Consider the following 10,572-nt stretch of genomic DNA (forward strand, 5'->3'; position numbering starts at 1 on the left):
GGGGAGGAGGCGGAAATCCTCAATAAATAAATAAATTAAAAAAAAAAAACAAAAAAAAAACCCTCCAGATCCTTATCAACTACCAAACAAAGTAAAACTGGTCCCCAGACCATCGAGATGGCTCAGCAGGTAAAGGTGTCAGTGGCTAAGCCTGGCAACCTGAGTTCAGACTCTGGAGCCAGTTCCTAAAAGTTGTCCTCTGACCTCCATATGCTCTGCATGTCATTCTTTTTTTTTTTTTTCAGACAGGGTATCTCTGTGTAGCCCTGGTTGTCTAGGAACTCTGTACACCAGGCTAGCCTTGAACTCAGAAATCTGCCTGCCTCTGCCTCTGCCTGAGTGCTGGGATTTAAGGTGTGTACCATCACCACCAAGCTGAAAAAATGTTAATTGGGTTTCTTAACTAAATAAATTACACAGTAAGGCTTTGGTTTTTGTTGTTGTTTTAAAAGACATGGTCTTCCTGTATAGCCCTGGCTGGCCTGGAACTCCTAAAGTAGACCAAACTGGCATTCCGAGAGCCATCTGTCTCTACCCTCCACCCCTACACAGTGATGGGATTAAAAGTGTACTACCATACTCGGACAACAATAAGGTTCTTGGCAGAGTAGAATACACAGAACGTCAAGAAAAAGTTCTCTATACTGGTAGCACCAGCCTGGTTCCGAGCCATGCACCCAGATTTTCTCCTTTCCCAGACTGCCACAATTTCTCTCACCTCCTCAGGTCTCCTCACCACCACAGAATCCATGGCTCCGCGGCCCACCATGTACCCTCGTCAGTCTGCGTACCTCCAGCACGCGGAGCCCCAGTACCCTACAGCTCCTCCTCCCCTGCCGCCCTCTCCCTGCTCCTCTGGGACAGTCTGCTGCTCTCCTCACGCCTGTGTTCCTTCAGTGCCTTCTCTGGCCCCACCAGTTCACAGGGTCACGTTTCCCTACCCAAAGGGGAACTCAGACCATGTGACCATGTTTAGAACAGTAAGTATATTGTTTTTTGGGGGGTTTTGTTTTTGTTTTTGTTTTTCAAGACAGGGTTTCTCTGTGGTTTTGGAGCCTGTCCTGGAACTAGCTCTGTAGATCAGGCTGGTCTTGAACTCACAGAGATCTGCCTGTCTCTGCCTCCCAAGTGCTGGGATTAAAGGTGTGCACCACCACCGCCCGGCCAGTAAGTATACTGTTAATAGGAAGGAATGGGTGACCTACAGCCACCCATCCCTCTTGAGTTCACCTTTGGACATGCGGTGACACAGGTCCCTACTGCCCAGCCGATCTAAGAGGGCAGCACAGTTCTGGTCTTGGTGCCAGATCTGCTTTTGAACCTGCTGAAAGGTGCGGTCCAGCTGGAGGCTCATTACATTAGGTTCAGGCACCCACCGCTTTCATTCAACAAACCTTCATGAAGCCCGTGTGGGGACAGTCCCTGCCTGTCTAGTACAGGCTGCATAATGGTACAGCCGGACAGCAGACGACAAAACTGCCCTGGAGCAAATGCTACAACAGAGCGCTGCAGACACATGGTAGGCCAGGAGTTAGGGCAGTAGAACCACTAAAGCCCAGAGTTGAGAACCAAAGTAAGCAATATAGCAATACCCCATATATAAGACAAGCAAACCTATTCTGCCGAAGATCCAGGGGGAGCATAAACCTACAGACACAGAGCTGTGAGAGGGGCGACAACGCCTGCCAGCTGTGACTGCTGTGAGCACTGACCTGAGACAAGCTAGAAGCTGCAGACAGGCAGCACCAAGTAGAAGACAGACAGCTGGGGCAGATGTGGACACACAAACCCAGAGCTTGCAGGGCACATCTCTATAGCCCAAGACCAAGGCCCACATGAGGCTCTTGGCCACTCCTGTGACAGATGCAGACACCGACACAGGGAACCCGGATACACACACTTCTGGGCAAAGCTGGACTAAACGAAGCATGCGCACTGACAGGCCTGGACATACAGAATCCAAGGCGGGGAGAGAAGGAACAGGAGAGAACAGAGAGATAGCCTCATCACCCTGCATAGAGACACCTCTCCAGGTCACCTAGGTGAGAAACTGGGTGGCTGGGCCACCATGGGAATGGGTATGAAGAGAGGGCGAGAATCCGAGTCCACAGAGGGCATGCACGGCCTCGTGCGCTGACTCACTGATTGAGCAGGAGCTTGGTGATCTCCATGTAGTGCGGGCTGGGCACTGGGGTGAATGTCTCCTCCTTCCGCTCCTGATCTCGCATCTGCTCCAATTTCTCTGAAACGCAGAGGTCAATGTGCTTCACCAATACCATAACAAAGAAAAGACATGTGTTCTTTTGTTTCTCAAGACAGCGTTTCTCTGTGCAGCCCTGACTGTCCTGGCATTTGCTCTGTAGATGAGGCTGGCCTTGAACTCAGAAATCCATCTGCTTCTGCCTCCAGAGTTCTGGGATTAAGGGCATGCATCACTACTCCTGGCTGAAAAAAAAGTTTGTTTTCTTTTATTTACTTATGTATATGAGTGTTCTGTCTGTATGTATGTATGCCTGCACGCCAGAAGAGAGCATCAGGTCCCATTATAGATGGTTGTGAGTCACCATGTGGTTGCTGGGAATTGAACTCAGGTTCTCTGGAAGAGCAGCTAATATTCTTAGTCACTGAGCCATCTCTCCAGTCCCAAGAAAACTTTTTATTTTTTATTTTTATTTTTTTCAAGGCAGGGTTTCCCTGTGCAACAGCCCTAACTGTCCTGGAACTCACTCTGTAGACCAGGCTGGCCTTGAACTCACAGAGATTCGCCTGCCTCTGCCTCCCAAGTACTGGGATTAAAGGCATGCGCCACTACCACCTGGTAGAAAAACACTTGTAATCTTACAATTTGCCCAGGTGCTGGTACTGCCTACGTGGCCGATGAGCAACTACACTGCATACAAATGAGGTGGGATATTCCTATCTTAGACGAGACGCCTTGCAAGCGCTGCTCGGGAAGAACAGAGTCTGATGTCACCACTACCCCTGAACCTCCTTCTGATCTATCTGCCTTCTACTCCTCTACTCATGTCTGTAGCCAATGACCTGTGACCTCTCAGTGCTGGAGTCCAGAGCTCCACAGGTGAGTCCTTGCCACACCCTAGGCTCACACTCCAGCCATCTCGTTCTGCCCAAGTGGAAAACAGAAACTCCTGGAGGACTTCCCCAACTCCTGCCTCTATGTCCCACTGTTCACATGAAGGACTTCCACCTGGACAGCTATCCAGCACCCCTAAAATGGTGGGCTCAGACTACAACATACCCTGGGCCCCCTCACTGCCCTGTGTTCTGCCAACCTCAGAAAACATCTAAGCAGAGCTGAGCCTCAAGCCGCAGCCGGGCATGTCTTAGCACCAGCTCTTAGGGTTAGGGAAGACATCAGCAAAGCCTGCTACTGCTCCCTTGAAAGCACCCAGGCCAGCTGCAAGCAGCCTCACCACACAGCCATGAAAGCAGTGATATGATTTTTCCTGCACACCTCACGCATGCCAGGCAGGCAGTCCACTACTGGACTGGACCCGCTGCACGAGATTAGTTTTCCTTCTACCCTTGAGTCAGATAAACACATCTGTGCAGTGTCTTCACCACTCAGACTGGCGATGCCAACCCTCTGGCCAGGATGTGGGACAATGTGATCTCATCTATATTTCGCGGGGATCCTAAAGTTGTAACACTCAGCAGGACTGGCTGGCTGCTGCTTATCACTTCAGATCATCTGTCCTGTGGCCCAAGTCCCCAACAGGCGGTATCTGTCTGCCTAAGGAAAACAAGCTTGCGGCAGAGCAGACACCTGTAACCCAGCAACACGGGAGGTGGGGACCCATTCTCAACTACACAGCAAGGAGGGAGCAGCCTGGGCTACGTGAGACCCTGTCCAAACAAGTCAAAGAGCAACACCTATCTACTGAAAGACTCAGACAAGAAAATTCCAAGTCTCATTCAAAATCGTAAAAAATGGGTGCCCTGGAGATTGGCGAGATGGCTCAGTAGATAAAGGTGCCTGTCACAAGGCTGACGAACGTGGACACAGGAAGGGCACAACTGACTCAACAAGTTGTCCTCTGCTCACAGGTGTGCCACGGCACACGTGCTCACACACAAACACGATGACGACTTTTAAAACTGGGAAATGGGCTGAGGAGACAGCTCAGCAATTAAGAGCACTTGCTGCTCTTCCATAGGACTTGGGACTGGACCCCAGCACTCATGCAGCAGCTCTGAACCCCACTTCCGGGGATCAGATAAACTCCTGTGGCCTCTAAAGGCACTGCATGCATGTGGCACACATGACCCACACATATAAAATAAAAATAAAGATGTATAAATGGCAAGTAACCCAAATGCCCACCCGCAGACCGGGCGAGCAGATGCAGAGTACTCACACAAGGAGCAGCTAGGCAGGAGACAAGGTGCATGTGGCCATGGGGCCAACTGCAAGCCACACACCCACAAGAGAAGTCAGAGAAGCATGGCACATGATGTCATTCTATGAATGTGAAGTCCCAGAGCAGACAGGCCTCCTGCACCAGCACCATCTGATTGCCTCTCACCTGGACAGCAAAAGCACAGAACTCTGCCCACCTCTCTGACTTTGGGCCTGGGCCAGCTGAAACCAGTAATGGGTCTCTAACAGATTCACACACAGAGGGGCTAAAGTTGCCCCCTGAGGCACAGCAACTGGGGTCTCCAGTTTCAGGACTGTGAGTCATCCACTCCTTTACACAGGGAACAAGAGGCCTAAGTTCAAGCACATCTCTCTACCTGGGAGCGACTGGCTTAAACAGTCTGCTCGCATTTGCTTTCCTTTGCCACGATGAACACCATGACCAAAAACAAACTGGGGATGAATAGGTTTATTTGGCTCACTGATCAAAGTCCACCATGGAAGGAAGTCAGGGTAGGGACTCAAACAGGAACCACGAGGGAAAACTGTTCATTGGCTGGCTCAGTTTGCTTGCTTACACAGCCCAGGACCACCTGCCTAGGGGTGGCACGGCCCACCGTGGACTGGGCCCTCCGGCATGCATCAACACACATGCCCACAGGCCAATCTAATGGAGCTGATGTCTCCATTAAGGGCGCTTGTTTCCAGGTGTGTCTGTCGAACTGACAACAAAACTGACCGTGACTAAGCTTTTTTCTAGGTCTTCTCAGCTGCCTCCAATCAAGCTCACGGGGGATTTTCAACACGTGATGCACAACCTCTCTCCCACCAAAAAACAAGACCAAGAAAGACAGCAAAGGCTCATGAATGTCTTCTTTCATTTTTTTTCTAACATCTTCAGAGACATCGTTAATCTACCATTATACTTCTGAATCAAACTGTACAAAGGGCTTTTAATAAAGAGTTGTGCAACCATCAATTTAATCTCATTATCAACTCCCCCCCCCAAAAAAAACCCATAACTCCTCCATCACTTCCCCAGCCCCTATTACCTAAGCAGTCACTATTCCATGCCTGTGGTTCTATTTCTGACTGCCTACATAAACAGAATCATACAATCTGTAGTCTGCTGTGCCTGGCTTTTTTACTCAACATCCTATTTTCCAGGTTCATCCACCTTGAAGCCCATTCCCTTACACGGCCGAATAATAACCCATTGTAGGGTGCCGGTCCTAATTTGCTTTGCTGTGCTATGATAAACACCATTAATCAAGCTGGGGAGGAAAGGGTTTATCTGGCCGGATGGCAGTCCATCACTGATGGAAGTGAGGGCAGGAACTCAAGCAGGAACAGAAACAGGAGCCATGGAGGAAGGCTGCTTACTGGCTTTTCTGCCCTCTTATACAACTCAGCACCACCTGTGTAAGGGTAACCATACCAATAGTGGGCTGGGCCCTCCCGTGTCAGTCATTAACCAAGGAAACGCCCACAGTCATGCTCACAGGCCGGTCAGATGGAGATAATTTCTCCGTGGACCTTTCTCCATGGAGGTTCCATCTTCCCAGGTGACTTGAGTTTGTGTCGATTTGACAAAATTAACTGCACATTTTCACAGTCTTTGTAACAGAATTTCCTAGCATGCTGACACTCAATTAAAACAAAACTTGTCGGATCTCTGTGAGTTCCAAGCCAGCCTGGTCTACAGAGTGAGTTCTAGGATATCAGGGCTACACAGAGAAACTCTGTCTCAAAAGACAAACAAACAAAAAAAAAAAAAACTAAGAAAAATTTAAAATGCTTCTTTAAAGTTGAATCTCTGCTCCAGATATAAACTAAAATTTACTATTATTGTATGCAGTCGAACGCATAGGAAAGTCAGAGAACAGCAGGACTCGGTTCTCTCCTCCCACGGTAGATTTTGGGGATTAGACTCAGGTTCTCAGGCTTTGCTGCAAGTGCCCTTACCCACTGAGCCATCTCTTTGATTTTAAGGCTAGGTAAATATCTAAAATCCAAATAGGAACTAGAAGTATCACAAACACTACACATCAACGAGCCACTGGAACGAGTCGGCTGTCCGGGAACCCGGAACGAGGAAGGAGGCAGATCCAGATACAAGCCCGATCCAGCCGGGCCCCAGGGAAGCTCACCTACATCCATCCACTCTGGAGGTAGCAGACGGCACTTCTGTCTCTGTTTCAGGTTAATGGCCAGCCACAGGGGCACTTCCACGGGTAAGCCGGGGTTGAAGGGCCCCAGGTCCCCCTGCAAGGACAAGGCAGACCCCAGGTGGAAAAGAGCGGTGACCTGTGCGTGACCCCGCGGCCGCAGCCCCGTCCCGCCCGCCTCACCCCGATCAGGTAGATTTTGTCCAGGCTGAAGTTCGGGATGATGGTCACCAGTTCCTTCTCGGCCAAAAACTCCACCTCGGCGGCGTCCATGGTGAAGAGATCACACTTCAGATCCGTTTCCGTTCCTCCGCGTCTCAGAGGTCCAGCCTGGGCCGCGGGTTTCCCGCCACGACGCGGGGACCCGCCCCCCCGACACGCCCACCCTACCGGAAGACGGCCTGCGGCGACCTATAGAGACGTTGCGATCATCGCAGCCGCGACAAGAATCTGCAGCTGGTACGAGCCCGCGGATTGGTCGGTCAGAGCGCGGCTGCACTCAAACCCCGCCGAGAACTATAACAGGGCCCCGCCCTTCTCTGGTTCACCCTTTCCTATCCGCAGGCTCCAGGCTTCCTTAATCCTGGTTCGGCGGTCGTGAGTTAGTTACCCCCCTGATGGCCCCGCGCCCGGGGCATCGCTACCCTCTCCCGGCCCCGCCTTTAGCCCCGTCCCCTCTTCTTCATTGGTCTTCAGTCCTGCCCCCGCCCTCCGACCGCACACGACTCCTCCTCCTGCCCGTGCTCATGGCCCCGCCCCTACCTTCTTTAGTTGTGCGCGGCCCCGCCTCTTGCCCCGCCCCTGCCTCTCCTGCACCCGCCCCTTCCCCTACACGCCGGCAGGAGGCGGTGCATCTGCAGCAACCCGCTCCTTTGCAGCCCTTCGCAAGCTCAAGTCACTTGCCTGCCTCCACTCTAAAAGGGTAGAGTTTTGGAGCCTTGTCTTCACCAGCCCTAAACGCAGATCCAGAAATAAGCACATTCATCCCAAACTCAGCTCCGGAACCTGGGACATGGCTAACTGGTCCACACAGACACCATCTTGAGAGGAGGGTCTTCCGTTTACTTTTACAGTCTTTGCCCTTTCTGAACATGGGTTAATAAAAGCAAAAAATGGGACTTCCCTGTCTGTTCCTGTCTGATCCTTTGGGACAGAGCCCAGAATCAAAGTTGTAGCAAACCAAACAAATGTCAGGTGAGCCCTCTGAGGCCACAAGTCTACAAACGTTTTATCATTGCGATTGCAAAAATTGAACCCTACTCCTGAAAAATGCTAAGCACACCCTCTTCTGCCGAGCTACACCTCAGAACCTGATGCCCTCAAGCCCTCTGTACAGTGGACCTAGGTGAGCCAAGAACGCTCAAATCCCTGAAAGTCTCCATGTTACTATGGCCCTGCAGGGAAATTCTGAGTCGAGTCTAGTGAGAAGAGCTGAACTATACGAAGTCCTGTAAAATAGATGACTCCAGCAGGGTGGCAGCAGATCAGGGTAGCTCACAGGGAGTGGTTAGTCTACAACTGGTAAGGGCAAGAGGGGCTGGACCCAAGTTTGAAACCGGTAATGATATTTTGTTTGTAATTTAACAAATAAATCTTGGGGCTGGAGAGATGGCTCAGTGGTTAAGAGCATTGCCTGCTCTTCCAAAGGTCCTGAGTTCAATTCCCAGCACCCACATGGTGGCTCACAACCATCTGTAATGAGGTCTGGTGCCCTCTTCTGGCCTACAGGCATACACACAGACAGAATATTGTATACATAATAAATAAATATTTTAAAAAAAATAAAGCTTGCCTGAAGATCAGAGTGCAGAGCTAAGTCACTAGTTAGCCATAGAGGCCAGGCAGTGACACCTTTAATCCCAGCATTTGGGAGACTGAGGCAGACTGATCTCTGTGTGAGTTCAAGGCCACCCTGGGCTGTGTGAGATTGTTCCAGTTTAAACAAGAAACACCCTTTAATCCCAGTACTTGGGAGTCACAGGCCTTTAATCCCAGCACTAGAAAGGTGGAAACAGGAAGGGATATGGCTGGGCAGAAAGGAATATAAGGCAGGAGGAGACAGGAGCTCAGAGGCAGTCTGAGGATGCAGTCAGAGATGCAGTCTGAGGATACAGTCAGGATATGCGGTCTGAGGATTCAATGGGAGCATGCAGTCTGAGGATTCAGTTGGGGCATGCAGTCTGAGGATTTGTAGGGAAGGATTTTCCCCTTTGGTCTGAGCACTGGTAGAGGTAAAGACTCTCTAGTGGCTGCCTCTGCTTCTCTGATCCTTCAGCTTTCAGCTCCTAATATCTGACTCTGAATTTTTATTATTAAGACCAATTAGACCCCCTGAACACAGGTGCCAATGGTGTGGCGTGGGCAGTATATGGGGCAACTGGCAGTGGGACCAAGACTTAACTCTAATGCATGAGGTTACTTTGCAGAGCCCATTCCTTGCTCAGCCTAGGCTCGGGAGGGGTTTTCTTTAGTCCTGCCTCAGTGAGGGGGATGAGACAGTCATACTTGATTTCCCAAGGGAGGCCTTAACCTCTTTGAAGAGCAGATGGGAGGTAGGGGGAAGGGGGAAAGCAGAAGGAGAAAATGGGGAATTGGGATTGATATGTAAAAAATAATTAATTAATTAAAAAATACCAATTAGGATGTGTGTTATGGAAATCCCCACCATTAAGCCCAGGGGTGAGTTGTAATCTGTTTCAGATTTCGGCATTTCAGAGGTGGAAGCAGAAGGGTCTCCAGCTGGGGCCACCCTGAGCTATACAGCATTTACGATCTCTTTTTTTTTTTTTTTTTTTTTGGTTTTTCGAGACAGGGTTTCTCTGTGGTTTTGGAGCCTGTCCTGGAACTAGCTCTTGTAGACCAGGCTGGTCTCGAACTCACAGAGATCCGCCTGCCTCTGCCTCCCGAGTGCTGGGATTAAAGGCGTGCTCCACCACCGCCCGGCCCAGCATTTACGATCTCAAAGCTAAAGAAACCCAAGGATGGGTGCATACCTTTGCGACAGAGCAGTTACCTCCTATGAGCAAGGTCCTGCTGTAGTGGTTTGAATGAAAATGACTCCCATGGCTCACAGACATGAAGACTTGGTCACCTGTTGGTGGAGCTGTTTGGGAAGGATTAGGAGGTGTGGCCTTGTTGGAGGAGGTGTGGTACTAGGGGTGAAGATTATGGAAATCCACCACCACAGATATAATAAATAAGCCAGTCAAACCAAATTATTAAATCCAGGCTTAATGAACAGAACAAAGCAATTCCCGGGTGACCCTCAGGAGGGCAGGAGAAGAATCACAGGGCAAATACGGCTACCAGGTCTTAAAGAGCCCATAGGCATGGTCTTGAGCAGCCCCAAGGAGGGGTTGACGTTTCTCAGAGGCAGAGTTTGAAGAGGGCAGCTCCAGGGGCAGGGCCACTGTTTTGTACACTGAGGGTGGGGTTTGGAACAGGAGGAGTGAGACCTGAGCATGGAATGGGTCCCAAGCTGGAGATCCCAAACAGATGGGCTTTAAGGTTTCAAAAGCCCACACCATCATTCCCAGTGCGCTCTCTTGCGGATAAGGATGGAAGCTCCCAGCTACTACTCCAGCACCGTGCCTGGCTACTTGCCGACGCGCTCTTCTCTGAGATGGTGACAGACTCTAACCTTCAGGAAGTGAAGCCCGAATTGAATACTTACTTTTCTAATTTGACTTGTTCATGGTATCTTATCTCAGCAATAGAAAAATAGCCTATCTGGGTTCCATCCCAGCAAAACACACACATCCACACAGCATAAGGGATGTGCAGTCTGGGTTTCTGTAGCCAGGCAGAAAATTTGCTGCATCTCAACTATGGCCCCTGACTGGGCTGTATCCTGCTCCCTGCAGGGACCTTGAAAAGCTGTAATAAAGCCGGGCGATGGTGGCGCATGCCTTTAATCCCAGCACTTGGAAGGCAGAGGCAGGCGGATCTCTGTGAGTTCGAGACCAGCCTGGTCTACAGAGCTAGTTCCAGGACAGGCTCCAAAACCACAGAAAAACCCTGTCT

General features: G+C 50.4%; 1 protein-coding gene across 2 annotated transcripts in view; it reads right to left on the minus strand.

The window, feature by feature from the left end:
* The window catches only part of Gins2 (GINS complex subunit 2), a 10,838-nt gene extending 3,916 nt beyond the window's left edge, over positions 1-6,922 (minus strand). The window contains exons 1-3 of one of the 2 annotated variants that reach the window (XM_005345768.3): positions 6,733-6,921; positions 6,532-6,646; positions 2,143-2,242 (exon numbers count right to left, since the gene is read on the minus strand). In XM_005345768.3, the coding sequence (XP_005345825.2) occupies positions 2,143-2,242; positions 6,532-6,646; positions 6,733-6,822 (305 nt within the window). In that variant the 5' untranslated portion in view covers positions 6,823-6,921. Of the gene's footprint in view, positions 1-2,142; positions 2,243-6,531; positions 6,647-6,732 lie in introns of both variants that reach the window. The other variant, XM_026778666.1, reaches the window with a different exon arrangement.
* Between the last annotated feature and the right edge of the window lie 3,650 nt (positions 6,923-10,572).

This window comes from Microtus ochrogaster, chromosome 4 (genome assembly GCF_000317375.1).
Source record: "Microtus ochrogaster isolate Prairie Vole_2 chromosome 4, MicOch1.0, whole genome shotgun sequence".
Classification (NCBI taxonomy): Eukaryota; Metazoa; Chordata; class Mammalia; order Rodentia; family Cricetidae; genus Microtus; species Microtus ochrogaster.